This window comes from Thunnus maccoyii, chromosome 15, assembly GCF_910596095.1.
Source record: "Thunnus maccoyii chromosome 15, fThuMac1.1, whole genome shotgun sequence".
In the NCBI taxonomy this organism is placed as follows: domain Eukaryota; kingdom Metazoa; phylum Chordata; class Actinopteri; order Scombriformes; family Scombridae; genus Thunnus; species Thunnus maccoyii.
In genome coordinates this window covers 15336740-15359281 of record NC_056547.1, presented here as the reverse complement: position 1 = coordinate 15359281, position 22542 = coordinate 15336740, and the positions used below count along the sequence as shown (strand labels likewise).

General features: G+C 40.1%; 1 protein-coding gene across 2 annotated transcripts in view; it reads right to left on the bottom strand.

Moving 5' to 3' along the window:
* Nucleotides 1–22542, bottom strand: part of LOC121912929 (solute carrier family 45 member 4) — a 59186-nt gene that overhangs the window by 28016 nt on the left and 8628 nt on the right. For both annotated transcript variants that reach the window (XM_042435490.1, XM_042435491.1), the window contains exon 3: nucleotides 8167–9590. In XM_042435490.1, coding sequence (XP_042291424.1) covers nucleotides 8167–8482 — 316 coding nt within the window. In that variant the 5' untranslated portion in view covers nucleotides 8483–9590. The remainder of the gene's footprint in view (nucleotides 1–8166; nucleotides 9591–22542) is intronic.

Below are 22542 nucleotides of genomic sequence, written 5' to 3'. Positions count from 1 at the left end.
CCTGCAACGCTGGTGATGTTAGCAAATAACCCTCAATAAAACGTTTTTGTGTGTGTGTGTGTGTACAGTGATAACATTAATAAATGAACAAAGTTACTGCAGCTATTATATAAAGGGCTATAAATAGGAAGGCTTTAGTTCTGACTAGACTGGCATGTTTGTCTCTCACTGTCTCTCTCTCTCTCTCTCTCTGCAGAACACAAGTGTGAAAAGATAACTGACGACTAAAGATTGTGGTTAAAAGGTCTCACAGAAAGGCAGAATCATAATTCACACCATCAGTGGCTTTTACATCTCTCTTTTTCCTCCGTAGATATTTCATCTGCCCCCGGATAAAAGCTCGAGTCATGCAGCTGCCTCAGACATGCAACATTTTTAAAGCACATTTTGTTCATCTAACCACCTACTCTATCCTGCATCTCTCCATCCCACGAGTGACTGGGTCAGATTATGGTGATTAGTCACTGTGTGACATCAAGCCAGTCATTTATATAACCCTGTATTACACCGTCTGCAAGGTCATCTGCTAGATTAGACCAGCTAACATGATAGGATCACTCGGAGGATTAGGTTACCTGGCATGGTAACATAAACAATGCAAGATCAAGCTGATTTGCATCTCAATAAACATGCTGCTTGGGATGCTTCATTTTGTAGCATGTTATAATAAATAGCATGTAGCTAAAAACTGTGAAGTGACTCAGTTTAGAAAAGTGTGCAAACAACAGCATTTAAAAAATTTGACTGCAAATATTGGTATGATGCTAAAGAAAGTGATAAATGTAGCTAAAGCAGCATGCTGGCAGATAATGAAACCATATAGCATTTCGAATTATACTGAACGAAACACAATGAGCTGTATTTTGAAAAGACCCTGCTAGCTGAGTGCCACTGGTAACCATAGGCTACATGCTAACATGCTACTATTCAGCGACTATGACAGGCTAACATGTGAAACCAGAGAAGTTCAGGGGCCCGTTTCATAAAAGCAATTCTGGAGGACTGCTTATACCAAGTCTGAAGTTTCAAAATTAACAGGGGAGGAAATGATTTCATTTTGCAAATTGCAGCAAGCATGTTGCAAATTTGGTGAAACTGGCACCAGGTTAGCTAACTATAACCATGCCAAGATATAAACGCACTATGGACAGGGACCTAAAAACTGATGGATCAAAGGATTAAATGACAGGCACTCTTGTTAACTTTAACACTTTGTTGCTCATTCAGTTTTGGTGTTGAATATTAGTGCTGTGTGGTGCAACAGAAAGTGCTACATTTAGCCGAGGAAACCAAATACAGTTAAGGTCAGGACACTAATACAGTGAAACATGTTTTTCGGCCCCTGAATGAATAGCAGGACGTTTCCTGTTGGATTGTAGTAATCTCCTTTAGTAAAGCCAAGAAGGCCTCCAAAGAGGGATAACAATGTTGTTGAGCTGCCAGCCCCAGACTGTTTTGGGAACCACATTGGGGGTATAGCTGCTGCAGCTGCCTGCACAGCTAGTTAGTCAACACAAAGCAAATAAACAGATTAAGAATGAACAAGATGAAAAAGTGAAAGGTGAAAAAGTGTCCTTTGGATCACCTTCAAACTGTGCTGCTCCTGATACCCAACCTGACTCATGAACTTAGAGGCAAACAAGCAAGCGAGAGACACTCTAGGTAAACAAATACAGCAAGCTTACGCACACTGAAAAAATGCTAAATGTCATTAAAACAGTATCTTTGACATCAGTCTCTATATGACCTGCACTGCAAAAGACGTCTTATTAAGTCATTTGTCATTATTGAGCCCTGAAAGACTTTTTTCTTCAAGCAAGTGAAAGAATCTGCTGGTGCTATTTCAACTTGTATCCAAAAGAAATCAACTTGCTTCAAGAACTTTGTAGAAATGATGTCAGTATCTTGACAGAGGAGACAGTAACATAAATTGGTGCACAACAAGCATGAAGAATGACAAAATGTAGAAAACGCACACTACACTAGCCGTTTTTTCACTTGTTTTAAGAAATGTAATAGTAGACACAATAACTTGATAAGATGAAGATTTTTGCAGAGTCTCAACATTAATTGGATTTTTTTTTTTTTGTTTCAGAGCTGGAACTCTCATAGGTAGCTTTTGCAGTACTGTGGGAGAGGACACAGTAAGTTAGGCTGTTAGTTTGCTTTTTTCCCCTGACGAGAGAAGTGGGGTCAGGTTTAAGTTCACTACTAGTAATAATGATATCCTACTTTCAAAACTTCACAGTAAAACTATTAGGATAATAACTTAACCCCATTCATTAGCTGCTATTATGAAATTAAATATATCTGTGTTCATTCATTTTATTATGATGTGCCTGCACATCCCAAATCAGACCAGTGATCGTCTACAGCTGCACTAAATGAATCTCTGGAGCTGAATCTAATGTCCATGCCGATAATTTGGACCTGCTGCGACTGGATATGAATGTAATAAATGTAGTTTTCTGTTTGTTGGAGGCTTCTGATTTGTCTCCAGTGAGGATCATGATGCTTTTAACTGCTTTCTCTCTGTCACTTTGAGCTCTGTTCTGAGAAAGCTTGTTACGTAATCCGCCACGCTCCTGACCAAAAAGAATGCCACAACACGCCATCTGCACTCATCACCTCCTCTCCTCCTCCTTGTTCAGCACTCTGTCCTCTCTCTTTCTACTCACTCCTTCCTTTTTTCCTCCTCATCATCATCTCTCTTAATCCCTCTCCCCGTCATTAACTTGATCTCTCTCTCTCTTTTATCTCACTTTCAGCTGCATTAAGTCATTAGGTGATGCTCTTACTCAGGGCGATTTTCAATGAAGCCAACTGTAAAAATACATCTGGAGGACAGTAGGAATAAATCACAGCCACAGCAGGGGAAGTGAAATCTGTGTGGCAGCTTAAGCTACTGTAGGAACTGACCTAAAGATTTTTGCAACCCAACAAGACTAGACATGCCACATATTTCTATGCGGATGTCTATAAATCACTATTTCCATCAACATACATGTTGAACGACTAGATAAAGCAGAAAATACAAAGGATGACAGGCAGAATATGGCGTTGCCAGGCAACCCCTGAAATTTCACAAAAACATGAGAACTGTCCTGTGGTCAAAAACAGAAATAACCTGATAAATCAGACTGAAATGTTATTTAATTTTGCTTCATTCATTCAGTTCACAATGTTCACAAAGTAGGCGATTTCTGTTTGGGAGGGGGGGTTACGTTGCTTAATTTTGCCCTGAAACAATAAGTAGCAAGTAGCGTATCCGTCCTACAAACATTATTTTTCAGTCAACACGGAAGTTGTGGTAGTGGCTGCTAGCAGTTAACTTATCATTTTTCGCTATGATTGAAAACATGAATCAATTTAAGAGTTGTTATTTCTGTAAGTTATATTACAAAAACCTCTACAGGTGCATTAATCTCATCCACGCTTTCTGCCTATTCTGTGGCCATTTTTCTGATGCTAATTTTGATGGATGTAGCTAGGTAGCTTGCCAACTAGGTACGAAGATGACGTCCCCATTCTTAAGGAAATACTTTGACATGAAATTAACTTATTCAAATTCTAGCTAGGAGTTAGATGAGAAGATTGATACCACTTTATTGTCTGTCCATTCACTATGAAGCTAGCCAGGAGGTGATTAGCTTAGCTTAGCATAAAGACTTCAAGCAGGGGGAAACAGTTAGACTGCCTCTGTCCATAGCTATATACCTAACCTTTTAAAGCTCACTAATGAACAGTTTGTTTGAAACGCCAATAAGCACCAGGAGTTTTTGAATCACAAAACAAATCCGTTATGGGCGATGATTCAGAGGTCTGGAACCAGGATAAACAGAAATGAGCATTAGTCACGAACAGTTTGAATTGCAAAATCATGCTTGTGCTTTATAAAAGTTTTTTTTTTAAAAAGATACTAAATTTGGAGAAGATCTTAGATGTGAGACAGGAGCACTGGACTTAGTCTGATCAGTTTGGATGCCTAAATCATGACTTAAATTATAATTTGCCTCCCTGCTTTTAAGGAAAGAGCCTGAGTCCCAGTGTGAGTGACCACTGCCAGGAGCTCAGACACAGAGCAGACAAAAGCTCTGCGCGCTTTCTACACCAGACCTTGTAGGGTAGACATTTCTTATCCTTTCTCTGGGGTTGTGTAAATATGGGCTCCTTGACCAAAATGTGTCTGCTGCACACACACTCTGACACATACTCTCACTCTCTCTTTCACTGACCCCAGTGTTGTGGGGTTACACACACACACAATGGTTTCACTCAGAGTGAGCCAACCAACCAGCTTACTAGCTATCCAGCTAATTCCAGTAGCTACAGTCAGTCTCCTGCATGCGTGAAGCATTAACCACACGGAGGGGGGTCAATATTTGCTATCCCAAAACTTGGACCTGTGCCGACAGAGTCGGAGGGGGTTTTGTTTTCATGTCGCCATGTCTGTTCGTTTGTCTGTTAGCAGGCTGCCTCAAAAAATTAATTTAAAACAACCTTTGTTGAATAGTTGGTTATAATTGGGTAAAGTGATGAGCATGGCTTCATATTTCAAAGCAAATAACTTCTTAAAAGGATTACGTGACAACTACCAACCTTGTGAGCTGATCATGTAAAATGCCATACAGTCATTTCAAAGAAAGTCGCTCACCAAGCACATAGGCCAACTTTTTTTTGTCTCTTCCTAGTTTGCTTCCACCTTGTTTGCCATGCATCATGCCCTTTCAACAGTTTTTCATCGCTGTTACAATGGTCCTGTCAACACACTTACAATGGTGTTTTATGGGGCCTCGGTAGATTCTTTTTTTGATGCAATACTGCGATTAGCTACTGGGAAAAATTGGCAACAAGGCTGTGTTGTTGTGCCATATCGAGCTCTCTACATACAGCCACCGTAATGTTCAGCAAATTAAGGGAAGAGGAAAATGTTCTATAATAGGCCGAATCATACACGGTGTTCATTTCCAGTCCGGACATAACTACTTTGTTTGTTTTCTACACACTGCACAGGAAGTAAAATCTTTCTAAAGTGCCCTGGGAACACCTTAAATCTACCTTGAACCTGCACTAAATCAATATATTTATATAATGGCTCTGTGTAATGTGAAATGAGCTGCTCATAGTGATTAACCCCCAATTCTGCACTTCCCCTCAGCTCTAGAGAGCTTTTTAGCATCTTTCAGCTCATTGTTTTGGTTTTACAGCTCGCAACTTTACTGTTCTTATTCAGTCTCACGTCTTTCTCTTATCAATCCTGTTAACACTTGCAACAGGCAGCTGTTTCATCAAAACAGTTCAGATACGTCAACCATATGCTACCTGCCCAACAGCAAACGCCGGACAGATAAAGTTGGCTGCAAACTGGTGAACATATCGAAGCATTTAGCTGATAAAGAGCCAATATTTGCCTGAGGAGTTGGTCTAGACAAAAAAAACAGTTAAAATTAGAGAGATTACTTTCAAGTGGGCATTCAAATGAACACTTGTTACAAATGTTGCTCCTGGATGTGTACATAAGCAACTGTTTGCCAACACACTCACCATATCAACTTTGTAGGATAATAATGTGTCAATGTTGGGTTTACATCTTGTTCCACAGCCCCAAAGTGGTAAAAAAAAAAAAAATGTATTATTGCTCCTCTGAAACATGATGCTGATTGGCCTGATAGTGCTACGATATTCCACTAAAGTGTTTAACAATGGCTGTAATCTGAACACATCTCCTGTATCTCACCCCATGTTAGGCACAGTGATGTAAATGTTGGACTGGTATGTCTTAACAGCTACATTGTGTTGTTGGATGTCTCGCCTGAGTGAAATCTAGCTCACAATGCATTTGGATGAAAGGTAATCCCCTACCTGAGATCAGTACAAAAGGCCAGAATGAATAGCGCTCAATTAGCGAGACACGAGGAAAAAAAACCCACTATGACAGGATTAACTCTGCACATCAGTGATGAATCTCATCTAGACACCAAAGTCACAGCTCTGTCTGCCTCAGTTTTATTTATTTCAGCTGACTAATCTGTCGGGTTGTACCTCCCAGCGGTTCCAAAATCTACTAAGAGGGGCTCAAACACATCCTTATCTAAAAAAAAAAAAAAAAATAGGTTATAGCAGCTAAATCAGAGCATAAAAAAAGCATTCAGCAATTCCCATGCTCTCATACTACCACAAAGACACATTTTTAAAGGCTGTTCATGGCTCTTCCTGCTTCTATGATGTATCAGATAATGCAGTTTCATCTTGGCACTCTTCTATTCATTAAGCTGAAATCTTTTTAACTTTCAGCACCTGGCAGATCTCAGTACCGTCTTTTTCGAAATAACAAAATACAGGAAGCCAGTGTTTCAATGCCAGGTTCCCTGTGGCTGCTCATCTTGGGTGAGCCAGCCAGGAGTCATGGTGGCCGCCAAGCAAACCGTCACTCATGCCGCCTTGGTTACGTAAGGGAAGAGATCAAACTACGTCACTGAGGAGGAAAGAGAGATTTGGGGAGAAAAGGGAGAGGGGTACTGCACGAGAAGTGACTTATAAGTGAATTAAAGTGAATTATAAATAAGGTTACAACTTCTTCAGCCTTTTTATCTCCCTCTGTCTCCGTCCCATTCTTTGCCCCTTCTTCTCTCATTTCTCTCCTTCTTTTCACCCTTCACACCCTGTCCGCCTTCCCTCAGGGCTCCAGTGTGTACTCCAGACAACATTGGACTTGGCGTGTCCTCAAAGGCTGTCAAATACGGCGCTGGGTGCAAATGACAGTACACTCACTGTGACTGGGGGCCTGTCAGTCTGTCAGTCTGTGTGTGTGTCTGTGTGTGTGTGTGTGTGTGAGTCAGAGGGCAAACTAGCTAATCTCCTGGCAGATCCACTGGAAGTCCATCCGAACAAGGTGAACAAGAGGTGGGAAATGTGCTCGGACATCTAGCTGCCAAGGTGTCTTCTTAAATGCCAGGATGAATGTCAGGGAATTAAACAGGACTCTCTGTTCCCTCACAATGTTTTTGTGTCTCCAGGCACCATTTATTGTAAATATTACTCATTATTGCTGTTAACAGGGATGCAATCCTCATATTCTAGCAATACTTATGCTTATTTTTACTTTATGATTTTGTACAAAACATATCTTTGATTTTGGACTGTCGGTCAGACGAAGCAAGATATCTGAAGATGTCACCTTGGGCTCCTCCATTATGGACATTTTTTTTTACTATTTTCTGACATTTACAAACTAAACAATTAATCAATGCATCAAAAATTAATAGAGATTATTCAACAATGTTGTAGTTGTAGCCCCTCTGGCCATAAAAACTAGGTAACTGAACTGAATACGATGTTTTCACACAGAAATTCAAAACAAAAACAGCCAAAAACCTAAATTACACAAATTATATTATATGTGCATGTAAATATTGACACTGTGTATACACCTGCACAGGTTTACTGATCTGACAGGATTGTATTGGTGGTGCATTGTGTCTTAAATAATCAAAGTGCAATGACAAAGCAGTGTATGGTCATTAAGGGTGACTTCAACAGTAAAAAAGTAAAGCTGGAGGTGTTTTCCTTCACACTGTTGGCTGCACCCTTTTCTTTTGTAAGGAACAAGCTCTCTCAGACAATTGAGTGTGAACCAGCTGCACATTTTAGGACCTGCAGCTTGCAAAAAAAAAACCCAGTTTTGAGTTTTGGCCAATCTGGAGAGGCCAAAGTAAAGGTTGCAAGCTGGAGATTTATTAAATCTTCAAACCACTTTAAATCAGTGAAATATTTTAATCTTGAAAGCTCAAAACAAGGCAGTTGCTATGCCATATGTATTTGCAACAGAAGAAATATGTTACAATACTCGTTTTCAGGCCAGCATCAGTTTCAGCTGATGTCTGGCGAGTTAACCCTCCAACCACTTTGCAGAGGTTTTGACACTGCTGCTTTTTATGTTAGCTGAAGATTAAGTGGTTTGCATTGTATTAACAGGTTCAGAGAGTGTGTGCGGTGGCCAGCAGGAAGAAAGTGAGAAAGAAACTGCAGGACACTAAAAAATACATTTCTTTTGGCATTTAGCACTCAGCAGGTGTTGATTTCAGACTCTTGACTTCATATGTTGTACAAGTCTATATTTTACATACAATACAATACAATACAATACAATACAGAGTCTCTCCTTACCTATCTGCAGCAGCACGGGCGTCACCAGCGCCGTCTCCATGGCGTAGCAGAACTCCCTGCCGAACATCACGGCCCCGTGCATCACCCATCTCTTCAAGGAGATGCCTTCGATCGATCCTTCGCTCGCCGACTCTTCCCCTCCTCGACCTCCTCGACCTCCTCCCCCTCCCCCCGTTCCATCCGTCTCGCCTCCTGCTCCTCCTTTCTCCTCTTCCGAGCCTGATGCTGTAGAGTTTTTGGCATTAACCCCGCCCACCAGAGATCCGACCTGCATGGCGTCAGCCTCTGTGTTCTGGGGAGGCATGGTCGAGGGCATGCACGCGATGAGAAAAACAAGCGCACCCCTTCTAACACGCTGACAAATCTGAAAACAACTGCCTGTAGCTACAAAAGAAAAAGCAATACCACTTCCCTGCTTCCACAAACTCGTGTCAAGCTTATTTTAGTTCCTTAAAAACTAGAAATGACTTCCTGGAAGTAACTTAATTAAAATCAATACAAGCTACAAATTGTAACTTTCTATAGTAACTTGCTGTTTAGACAGTAGTTACATTTATTACTGCTTTAAGACTAATCACCAGTCAAAGGTGTTCTATAAATGGAGTGCTAATACAACTAAGATAAAAACTAAAAACACACAAACTTATAACAGATAGTGTCCCACCTTGCTAAAACTGGATCCTGCTAAAGTAAAAAGGCTGTGGATACTAAAGAAAAGAAACTAATCTATTTATCTATTTCAGACCTGCATATGTTAAAAAAAAAAAAAAATCAGTTGTCCTCTTAACAAGTTGTCCTAAAGAGAACTTGTCCTCCAAAAACACTGCAGCTTGAAATTCAACACGTTTTAATCCTCCTCCCTCCTCCTTGTTTTCCCCCCAGAGTCGAAAAAAATAATAAAATCAGCTTTCCAAAGACTCGTAGAAAACCCCAGAAATAAAAGGAAGCAGTTGAATTTTCACAGGAAGAGTGAGAGATACATTCCAGGAGTGAGTTTGTGCGTTTGCTTTTTTTTCTGTGTGTGCGTGTGTGTGTCAGGTGTGCGAGATCCTGCCTGAAAAACTCTATTTGGTATGTCAGTGTTTACATGCCTGTGCGTGAATGTGGGGTGCGTGTGTTTGTGTGTGTGAGTGTGTATATGTGTATGTGTGGTGTGTGTGTTTATGGCTTATTTGTCATTGAGGTTTTTCCCTCTTTTTTTTGTCTACTGTCTATTACAAGAAGTAAAAATCCATATAGAAGACCATTCAGTAAATTCCAGAGTCATTTTGTGTATGGAGGGCTGGATGGAGGGCTGGATGGAGGGCTGGTTGACGGAGTGGGCTGGGGCGAGGGAGAGGCCGCAGGTGGAGGGGGGAGGAGGAGGGCAGGAAGCGAAGGTGGGCGGAGCTCCTCGTAAAATCCCCATCGATTGGCTGATCAATCTGAAGGGAAAACACCAACCAGAAGGTGAGGAAGGTGGAAGCAGGTCCCATCGGTCAGAAGGAGAGAGAAAGACCGTAGAGTGGGTTGAGAAGAGAAGGGGAGAGAGGGAAAAAAAAAAGAAAAGACAACAGAGTTAGTCATAGCAATTAACTTTCAAACATGTATTCATATTTAAATCAGGGCATAATAACTTTGCTGAATACATATGTTTTTCCTGTCATGCCAGTATCTCTGGTGTGTCATATGTCGAAATGTTATATTACAGTAGGTACATACTCGGTGTAGGTGAGTGGCCACACCCGTACCACACACCAAACACATCATACAGACAAGAGGAGAAATATTCAGGGAGTGAATGTGATAAAATCAATGTTTTTCTGATGTTTTGACACACTTTGACGTGAGGAAATAGGACAGTGGCAAATCCACAGAAGATGTCATGCGGATTTAAATAAAAAACACTTGGTTTGGGTGTTTTGACTTGCATCATGCGCCTCCTTTATGTGTTTCCCTTGCTTGCTAAAAATTTTTTATAGCTTTTCTGAACAGGCACACGCAAAGGCAGGGGGAGAAGCTGGCTGTCATAGATAGAAGTGAGATGCAATAATCCTTCAAATGGGGATAATGGTGCACATTTTTGGACAGTTTCTCCTCAAAGTCATTCATAGTGTTGCACTCGGTTATACACATTTAACATGTACACACTGACGTTTTGTTTTTCCTTGATTTTACTAAGGATAACCAATTTCACTGAAGTTTTCATTAGAACTACTTTCTTAAAAAAAATAGTCTCTATAAAAACTCAAAACCCAACACCCCCCATCTACCATCAACCCTTGTGATAATTTCAAATTGTGACAACTGAGTTTTTTGTCTGTATGTCCACTTGTTTCTGACACAGGGCCAATATCTGTTTATGAATGGATAGTGGAGAGTCTCCAGGAAAATAAGAATCTGAGCAATAATAATGTAAAAATATATATATATATATACTAATAGTGCTACTGTCATTATTATTCCTTGTGCCTCTTACTTTGATTTGGGGATAATCATGTTTTCCATTTTCTGAACTACAGTTCCCATAATGCTTTAAGGGGTGTAAACAGAAAAGTTACTGAATCCATGGCAGTGTTATACTTCCTATGAGCTACAACTATATTGTTTAAATTTTGGCAAATTGGCACCATAAATTTATGCCAAATTAACTTTTATGAGCTCCTGCTTGCTATGTACCCATGTATGTACAGACAACTATCACTGGATTTATGGATGTTTATATATGTGATGCATATCAGAGATGATGATATCCTTGTGAAGTGTAAGTCACACTGAATATAAAAATATATGTATCATGTCTGTGTGTTCAGATTTGACTGCATTATGACTCCAAGAAGGAGTGCAAGTTTGAGCACCACAAACAAGATTCCAGTCACCTCCACTGTATTGGGCAGAAGGTAGAAATCTCAGATATGTTTACACAACTTGAAAATGTACGACAAAAGCAAACACCGACGGACAATCTCAATGAACTGGAAAATCCAGAAACAGGATTGTTATAGTTTGGATAACAAGCTTCAAGAATATATGGATTTATTAGTAATAGAGCAAGCAGGATACACACTCCAACTAAATCACATTGGACAAAGTAAACTGTGAACACATGTAAAGACATACAGTATATTATCATTAAAGGAGAAAGAGCTGCAAGTGCAAAGCCTGATTTGATTCAGGAAAGAGGATATGGACATAATATATCTGTGGAAATCAGGAAACATGAATAAAAAAAATTTGAAAAATATAAAAATCTGCCTGACAAGACGCTACTAGAGTGTTTGAGACTACCAACACACTGGTACCACAAGTCCTTGCCAACACACACACGTATTCTCTCAGATGAAAAGAGTCCATTTTTAAACAGTGTAATTGGTTTGAGCACATGATTCATCCTCGCACACACACTCGGACAGTTTTTGAAAGTGGACGGGAGGGATGAAAGCATGCAATGTATTTTATTAGCTGAAACGTTTTCAAACTGTGCTACTGTTTTACAGAGACAACAAACAGAGGGCTTGTGTGTGTGGTGAGAAGAAATGAGAGATATGTGGATAGAAAAAAAAAAGAGAGAGAGAGAGAGAGAGAAACAGAGAGGAGTGTAAGGAGTAGAGGCGCTCAGCTAGTAACACACCTCATAGAGAGAGAGAAAACAAGACTGCATGGACATTCATCACGATTTCCCACAGAGTTAAATTCCAAAGTGTGTGTTTTTGTGTGCAGCAGGCAACCGGATTATAACCCATGCAGGCGGCATGTTTCGTCACAACCAAACACACACTAATGCTGGCCACGTGAACGACACACACACACACAACATAACAGTGCTAAGACCTTTATCAAGCCTCTTAGTGAGAGATTGAGAAAAAAAAATAGAGAGGGAGTGAGAGAGGTGAGGAAAGGAAGGGGTACGGACAGGTGGAAGGTGGGAGGGAAAAAAAAAGAGATCTGAGGGAAAACAGAGTTTGGAGAGGGTGAAAACAAGTCCGACAGAGGAAGATGAGAAGAGACAGACAGATGGACGAGGACGAAGGTCGAAAATATTTGTCTCTTTGCCCGTTTCTTACTTTCTCTGGTTCCTCTCTTCATCTCTCCATTTTCAGTGCTCTCACATGTCCACATTAACATTCATGATGCACTCAAGATGGTCATGAATATTTCATCCTCACAACACACACACACACACGCACACACACACACAGCCCCCTCCTCACCTGACCTCACAGGCTGCAGCAGATTACATAACAGCCCTTCTCCTTTACAAACACATACATATATAACAAACACACGCTAATTATCTGCTAAATTCTTTTAAAATTAGCGGACGCCCACAGAAAGAATACCACAGCCTGCGATGTCAGAGAGAGAACATTTGGTCCAGAAACGACACAAAAGCCTCTGAGGCGAGACATGTCACAACAACAACAACAAAATGCCCAGATCTGGTTAACCAGCGATATTTCTTTTTGATGGGAACATAAATTAATGGTTAAACTGGGAATGATGCAAACAGAGTGGAGATGCTGAAATCATGTTCTTGATCAGCGTCGCCTTTTTTGAATGATACACATATTCGATTTGGAAAGTTTCACACAAGAATTTGATTGCACGAACAAGTAACAGTCTTAACCAAATCTGTTGTTGTGTCTCTTATGTATTAGCATGCTGTACATCCCGGTCACATAGGCGACCATGTGACTCTCTAAAAAGATAATTAACTAGCGATGTTTGAAACACCCAGAGTGACATTTAAAAACACTTACTGCTGTTCTGAAAAGATTTTATAACCATGTAGATCATCCCTCTGGGTTTTTCAAACATCGGAGGTTAATTGTCTTTCAGAGAAACTGATGGTTACCTCTGTGACCTGAATGTATACTAATGCATGAGAGGCACGAACTGGGGCTACTGTAGGTCTCAACAATAATATGCATCAAGCAAAGGCTTAAAGAGAAGTCTATCCTTTATTATTCAATGTATTCACCTGATTCTTGATTGACAGCTGTTTCCATTAGCCACTCCTCCAACGTTCACATGTTTTATTAATTTGATTTTCTGGCTCTAGAAACTTTGCACAGATTTGCACAGAATTTCCAGAAAATCAGCAAAAGAAATTTCAAATTAGTGCTCGTTTCTATCCACTGCTGTTTTGCGAATAGCTGTAGTTGGTAAATCAAGATAAAAAGCTGGTAATTCTGTTTTTCCAGTCGGGGCTTTTAAACCATTTCAGAGGAGGCGGGAAGCTTTTGGTCTGAAAAATGAGGCCAATGCAGAAGTGACTTAAACCTGAATTCTCTCTAATGGCCAGCAGGGGACGACTCAACTGGTTGCAAAAAGAAGTCCGGCTGTATGTAAGTCTATGAGAAAATGACATTGGTGCCTTGGTTATGTACGTTACATAATGTAAACCCAGATTAGAATAGGAATATAGGGGTAGCTGTTGCTATTTTAGTGTTAATTGTAACAGCAGCATTATCACAGTTAACAATAGATTGTAAATGCACCGTGCTAACCAAGCCACTAATGCTAGCATTAGGGTTAGCTCCACCCTCTCATCCATATATGGTCACTTCTGGCTCCACAAAGATTGGATGTTTTTGTCTGCTGCTATTTTTCATCTCTTCAGTGGAGCGGAAACATAAGTGGACATCTAAGTCACATGCTTCATGTGTGTCATAATTTATTCACTAAGACTGTTTCCATTGTACTTTACTTGTATCAATACACCAGGTTTTCCACCTCAGCCAAGCATAAAAGTATTGTAATATTATATTTCTCAATCTTTTTGAATTTTCACCAATTTTTTAAGGCACAAATTGAAAATGCTGCAAATTGAATGATGTTACGACCATCTTCTGATACAATCTGAGCTGCATGACCACCCAATGGCAACTGTGACAACTGAAGATGATGAGTACTCCAAAGCAGTAAGCTTCTGTCTCAGTCTAAAATTTTATGGCATTGTGGATAATGTTCAGCAGTAGAGTGAATGTATGCAATAGGCTAATAAACCATACATGGTTACATAAAACCATTAGTATGGTAGCATATTTCACTACACAAATAAAGCATTAAAAGTATAGACACCTGCTGCAGAGAATGCATAGTAAGCCAGATGACTCAATAAGACAATAAAACTATGAACAGCACAAGTTGTCGAGGTGCAAACCAAAAAAAAAGAGGACCTGAATACATCTGTAAACATAATACAACATAGAGTGACTTATTCATCTATTCTGACAATGAAACATTTGCGTTTGAGGGCCCTATTCAGGGTTATTTTAAGAGCAACCCATCAAGTTTGAGTACTTGGGTTCAGTCTAAAAGTGTGTCACGTATGTGTGCTATGTAAATATGTGGATTCGTGCTTTAAATATGTACAGTATGTAACTAAAGTAGTGTGTGATTTTTTTAAAGAAAGAAAGTAGAAGGTCAAAGTTAACAAGCACGGCTGACGAAACAAGTAAAGGTGTTGCTATCCATCCTTGCATCTCTTTCTCTCAGCTGACAGCACTATCTGGCCTGCATCTGTAATTCTCAGTCCTGCAAAACACACACACACACACACACACACACACACACATACAAAGCAGTGAATGCTATCTGATTATAGGTCCGTACACATGTAGCACCAGTCCAGTCAGCTGTCCTATTGTTTCTGTGTGTTTGTGCATGTGTGTGTGTGTCCGTAACATGAGCTCAGCTTATACAGAATTACTTTTCAGCTTTTCTGGGAGCCAACATAAACAACGCACACGTCTCACGTGAGAGCGAAGAGGGAACAAGTAAAGGTAAGGTTGGGGTTGGAGCAAAGAACGAATTAAGGTGGAAAGAGGGACATGTTTGGAGAAAATTATGAATAAGGAAAAAAGAAGTAGGATAAGTGGGAAGACGGACAGAATGAGGCAAATTAGGTGGCGATGAGCAAGACACAAATGAAATAAAGTCAAATATTTGACAAAAGACAAGACAAAGACTTGAAAATGTTATTATCCTCAGATGCACAGAGACAGAAGAAGAGAGGAAAACAAGAACAGGAGGGAGGGGAAGGAGATGCCTGTAAAGTTCAAGGTCATGGACAAATTAAGAATCTGTCGTCTACTGTGTCTCACAGATCAACACACGCACATACACACAAGCTTTCTGAATCTGCAAAGACACACACTAAACACACGCAACCCAGGTCTATTTTAGTGAGTGTTTATTCTTGTGCCACAGACCAGATTACCTGTGACCCAGGCATGAAATCAGGGCAAGCATCCACCATCTTAACTTCCCTGCTCCTTCTTCTTTGAGCCCTAACTCTGTCTCTCTTACATGAAGGTAACATGAGAAAACAGACAGCCCCATGTTGTCTTCTGCAAGCCTGATCATGTATGGACCATAGTGCCAATGTGCAAATTAGCAGTGACTTGAACTGTAAAATACTTTGCTCTTGTGCAACCCCTTGGCTATCCTATGGATCTGTTACAAACAAGAAATACGAAGTTGGGCAACAGAGTGGAGCTGGGGAGGAACAAGCAACCACAATGGTTGAAACCAACAACCTGACTTACCTGTCAATCAAGGCAAACATGTCCCAAAGAAACCTATATTTAAAAACTTAAAAGGAGTGCTGTTTTGAGGTATTGTTTCTCCACAACAAAACCAAACTTCTGTGTCATGATGTTTACTTTCTCTAGCTTTGAATCTCTGCTGGAAGCAGTATATTTAGGAATTTATTGATAAAGCGGTAACGTTTGAAACACACTGACGACATATTGTTTTGTCTATTCTGTACACACGACATCTATTGCATGTCTGCCCATCCTGGAAGAGGGATCCATCCTCTGTTGCTCTTCCTGGGGTTTCCTCCATGTTTTTCCCCCCGTTAAAAAGTTTTTTCCTTCTGCGAATTGAGAGTTTACGATTAGAGTGTGTTGTATGTTGTCGCTTGAAGTAAATTTGTGATATTGGGCTGCTATATGAATAAAATTGACTTGATTTGACTTGACTTAACCATAGAGAAGCATGTAATGCTGCAGGAAAATTTTTGAGGAGTTTCAGGTTTTGACCTGGGTTATCATTGAAATGCTTTGTAATTGCTGCCAAACAGTAACAAAGGTGCAGCATAGGAGTGCTGAAATGATCAGGTAATTAGTCAATTAGCAGAAAATACATTGAAAATAATTCTGTTTATCAATTCCAGTAAAAATATCAAATTGTTACTACTGTGCTGTGAGAATTTGCTGCTTTTCTCAAAATGCGATGGGTATTTTTCATTGTTTGATGACCATGTGATGAATCTGGAACATAATCAATAATAAAAATCCTTAGACCCAGCCCTAGGTGTATGTTTATGTATCCGTGTGTCTAATTAAACCCCATCACCATTCCAGCATGTTGTATCTGTACATTCATTTTGGTGTCACATACACTGCGAACATGACGCACAACATAGCACTGACCCATATAGAGCTGGATATACATTACAAGGCTGAGGACCTCTGGATCAAGTTCACATACTGCTGGATGTTTGTGTGTTTCTGTGTATGTGTGTGTAAAAAAAAGAAAGAAAGAAAGAGGGACAACGAATGAATGATAATAAAGAGAATGTGTTTTTTTACTGAGAGAGAAACAAGACTGCAATTTTTGACCTGATCTGGTGCTTTATTTGGTTCAATTTGAGAGTTTTTGTGAGATTAATTGCCCGTGAAATCTAAGACGTCCCTTCAGGTAGAACTGAAAAAAGGGGAAATAATGTAATTTGGTTATATAAACTGCCACTGGGAGCTATTAGATGTCAATATCACATTCTGTGCTGCACTCTATTAATAATTAGGACAGGAGCCAGTTCATTTCAACAAAAAGCTGCTTTTCATTCACTGATGATCACGACGTAGACGGATGGGCTGTGACCGGACATAAAAATTGGCTCAAGTCAAGTGTGAGTACAGAACAAACCTCGTGAAATAATGTGACTCAAGAGATGGCATCTAATGTCTGTCAAAATCACAGATACACCTTTGTTTAGTGGCTGTAAGATGTAGTTTTAAAGTGTGTTTGATGAGAAACTCGGCTAAATGTCAGACACGGATGTTTACTACCATGTCATTTTCTGTCCTTTACTGGGATAGCGTGACTAGAGTACAGACTCTTCAGCCTTCAGTCGAATACTCAATCTCTCTTTCTTTTGAGACACACACACACACACACACACACACACACACACACACATATTTGGAAGAGCAGGAGACAGTTTTAAGACATCTACACCCACAAGAAACATGTAAACACAATAGCTGCTTTGCAAAGCTGCACATGCACACCAAGACTTGTCCAACATTCCCAATGCTGTTGATGATATTCCCATGAAAAATAACTATATTCCCAGCTTTGGGAAGCAGATGGCAGGGATAAGTACTAGCGAGAGAGATAGAGAGAGAGACAGAGAGAGAGAGAGAGTGGGCGAGAGAGGTAAACAGACACTGGATGTGTGCATTATGGTGCAGTGCTGCTGCAGTGCAGTAAGTGGAGGGGGCACATGTGTACAAACGTGCACCAGCATCAATGACAAATCCCTTACTCATAAAACAGGGCTTATATCACTATACTGGCTGGTATGAATGTGACGTAATATACCTGCTGTTCACATGCGTGCACTTTCGCTCTCACACACCTTATTATTTATGAGAACCCCCCACTGACTTGATTTTATTCCCCCTGACGTCCTAACAAGTCTAAATTAATCTCCAATCTCAGCCTCACCTGAACCTCACAGCTGCCTGCTCTCAAAATACAAGCTGAATGTCTCCACTCGCTTTAACCTTCGGCTATCAACAACATGAAATGAGAACACACACACACACACACAAGTAATTGTTCCACGGTCCTGTGTCAATCTTCAGTCAAGGTCCAATCTACCATTTACTAACAGGTCGATCAAGTTCAAATGAGTCAATCTATTATAAAATATTAATTTCAGACACCCAATCTATTTCCAAGTCTGTCACTGACATCAAATGTGTGCAGTTATTGTTTAAAAAACTACTAGTCACACAGCTGACTAGTAAGAGAGTCTACAGGCAGAGTCTGTGGATATTATAGCAAATACAGTGGGGAAACTATAACATTTTTTATAGGAAATGTCCTTAATGCAAAGCAATTCAGCTGTAAAATATCAATTTAGATATGTGTATTTTGAATTGCAGCTGGCTTTACTGTAAGTGTGCAATGCAAGTTATATATTGAAGGTGAAACAATGTGTCCAACTAGATTTAAAATTAATACTAAATAATAAAACGTGGTCAGGACATCCCTGAGGGAAAGTCAGATAGTGATAATACCCACAACTCTACACAGAAACTACAGAAGTGTCAACAAACCAGTGGCAAAATGGCTAGTAGTCACATCTACCCCAGATACATCACCTTATTCTGTCTGTTCAGCTAATTAAAAAGGATTTTGTACACGTAACACAATAAAAATTGCCAATTTATTATATATGCTGTGACTAAAATATTGATGATGTTGGCAACCCTCTTTGAATAATGCATAGACTCCCCAAGCTGGAAATAACAGCAGTTTTCCCATTTTATTCCCTTAATGCAGCTTTAAGTCAGAAGCCTTCAACTACAAACTAGATGCCACGTTTATAATCAGCAAGAAAACAGATAAACACAATATTGACCACATGTATCAGTAAGGAAATGACCAGGCGGTTCTTCTGTTTGGTGTGGAAATAGAGGTCGCAGAGGCAGAACTGAAATAATCTCTGTTTTTGTGCATTAAGCAACTGAATAGCAGCAAGAAGAAAAACTAAGACTACAGCTGCTGGTTTTAAGTGGCCTGTGGTGTTGGCAGATCTGTTATTCCACCAAAGCCTTCTGTGGGTCAAGAGGCCCCAAAAAGGGCTTGTTTGTTTTTGGGGTTTTTTTTTTTTAGTTCAACAAATAAACAGACATTGTTAGCATAACATTAGCAACAGCTATCACAGAGTAGAAGAAAGGAGAGGACAGTGTGTGTTGTGACAGCTAGCTTAGCAGCCAGGAATAACCCTGTCATCCTGGTGTTTATATTTAGCCCAGTTAATAGGCTAGCTAGTTAGCATTCACCCACAGCAGTTAGCACAACACAGCTAGCTAGTTAAACCATTCTACTCTCAGAAGGAAAACAATCACTCTTCAGCCTGTTTTTGCTAGGTAGCTTTTTTTTGTGCATTTAAGGCTAAAGTAAAATATCATCTCTGATAAAGCAGCACAAAGGTGAAGGTGACCAGAGCTTTATAACAACACTATGAAATATTAATGATGTAACACATTATGAGTTTGTAAACAGGAGCAGAGTGTCCTCTCTGTGCACACTGAGGCCTTTAATTTTACATTACAGGCCACACACACACGGTGACATACATACTGTTATTTTAAGCTGATCTGAGCCTGTCTAGACAGTTGATATCAATATAGTGTCTGATAAATTCAGGATCACTTTTATGTAACCTGCTTACCCAGAAGCTCTTTTTCAGGATGAGCATGCTAACAAAATAATTATCCTTTGCAGGTCTGGATGTTTGAAGCTGGGAACAGTGAGGTTTTGACAAGCTGCTGACAGCAGCCTTGGCTTACTTCTACACCAGAGTCACGTTACTCACTGTGTGTCATCCTAGCCACATAACCACACACACACATACACACACACACACACGTATACACGCACACAAATGTAACTCACTCCCTCCCTCAAACCCCATCTGTGCCCCCTTCAGACTACAGTACCCCCAACCCAACATCACATTACTGCACCCCCATCTGTATCCTGTCTCTCTGATCCCTTCGGGGCCTGCCCCCTTTCACAGGGACCGTGTTTGTGTGTGTGTGTGTGTGTGTGTGTGTGTGTGTGTGTGTGTATGTGTGTGTGTGTGTGTGTGTGTGTTTATGTGGCTAGGATGACACACAGCCCCCAGAGGCCTTTACCCACAAGGGAGCAGCAAGCCAAACAGGAGACAGAAAAGAAAAGCGTGCAAGGAGGTGATACAGATCTTCTTTATGCATCTCCCAGTTTGTGGGCGTGTGGTTTTTTGTGTGACCCAGCACTGTCTGTCACTGTCTGTTTGTTCGCTTCTTTCTGACGTTTGAAACTGCCTTAGCCTAATCAAACCTCACTAACACGAATAAAAACCCCTCAGCTCATCACATCAGTCTACTTATAACCACCGAACACCACTGTACCAGCAAATGCCAGTGTTTTTGTCGTGTACCCAATAAAACTTTTACACTAGCCCACTTGAAAACACGCCAAAAAGAATTATAACTGTCTGCACAGACCTGTTAAGGAGCGTACTAGACCTCGAGATAGTAAGTTTTATCCCCGCCCTCACAATTTATGGAATATTCCACTGCAGAGCTGACGCACAAACACTCTTCCTTATAAATTTACACATTTGACACAGATAAATGCTAGCTAAAACCAACAGCAGCAAACTGCATGACCTGCATCTCTCACACAGCTTTGTAAGAATCTAACTATCAAAAACAAACATTTGCAAACACATGCCTGACATCCACCAGTGAGGACAGGTAGTGTAATAAGTCATCATATTATTGCAGGAGTAACACTTTCTCACCAACTTTCTAAACAGCACACCATCACTCAAGCTTGGCATTGGCACTGCTTTAACCACCCAGGAACATCTTGTGCTCTATAAATTTTCTTTTGTATAGCTGGTGAAACCAACTCCCACCCATTAATAATAATTTTTAAAAAAAACTATTATAAATGAGAAGTTGTTATGATGGGATCAGAGATGAAAGTCAAGTTTTTTTTCCCTTGTTCTGTTCCTTGCCTCAGATGTTGTTCCCCTGTCAGAGCAGGACAGGAATGGGGATTGACACATGGAACAAATTTAGTTTGGGTTGCATACAAGCCAAGCTGTGTTCAAATATCTTGCCAAACCTGCAGCTCAACACTGGCTATATGCTGCACACAAATGCAGTCTGTTTGAAAAAAAAAAAAAAAACTAAATTGGCGACATGTCAGTAGATGTGTGCCTCTGGGTTCTGTGCTATATTAACTTGTGAGAAATTTGACTCCAGCAAAAACATGTGATGGATTTCTAGCAAGCATTTCATGTTGTCAACAGTCAGATAAAACAAAAAATATGAATCATTTTATGCATCCATAAGGACACAAATATAAATTTCCAATTTCTGTACAAAAATACAATCTTCCTGCAGCCATTAAACATAGGCTGTGTCTAAAATCATTCACAATTGGCTAATATACTATAATGTAGGGGAGAGTCATTACTCCTGAATGCATTTTCATTACCATCAAATGTTTTAACAACATTTTTTTCATGTTATTTTTATGTTTATGTGTCCAGAATGTGATCTAATGACAGAAGGATCAATTTTCCATTGTATCCATACTCAAAACAAGACAAAACAAGAGTGTATAATCAATATTATAGATATAGATCTACTCATGCGATGCAAGGCAGAGAAAACAGTAGAACTGAAACCTTAAAAATGGTGTCTACCCGCATTCAAAGCAGTCTGGCAGTCCAACAATTGAATCAATGATTGAAAACAATACATCCAAATTCATCACAAGAGTCTAGCGATGAAAAATTGTTCGTTTGTTGTGTCCACCATTGTGCTGTCCGACTGTCTAGAGTGAAATATTATACCCTGTATGTCAAAATTCATCACTAGTGATTTTCATAACCAGCAACAACAAACGTTATGGTGTATGAGATAAGTCACAAATTAGTTGTTAATTAAAAAATCTCCAGCCCACACAAAAAATGGCAGGCGAGTACACAAACTGGCTTTATGAAACCTCAGAACCGGCAAAAACGTTTCACACATGGTTTTCATCTGTTGCGTCGAAGAACATGAGGTTATGATCAAATCTGCTGGCTGTGGTGAGTCATTATCGTGCCTGACTTTACCAAACGCTTCACCAAGACGTGGAGCAAATTACTTTCACCACACAAGTTCTCATAAACACCCCAATGAACCATCCAAAAACAATCCAAATATCAAATTACAAACATCAATAACTGAGTCAGACAAACACACAGAGCTAGTTAAACCAGTTGGTACCATGAGTGTGCATATTTTTATACTTGGGAGGCCGCAATAAAACCTGTTATTCTGGCTGCTTTCAAATCTAATGAGTGTCAAAACACCCGCATGACAAAACAAAGAGACAATGAAAGAGAGGAAGGAATTTTTCAAACTACCTCTTTAGATAAATGATTCATCATCAGCCTCTCTGGTCTGATATTGTGGATCTTGGCACCACTGGTGTGACAATGTTAGCCAAAGTGTCACCTTTTTTGGGCACTGAGCGTTCAGTCGTCTGACTGCTGAGGCAGAGCAGACGGAGAGCCGACTGAAACCTGATATGTGACACTGA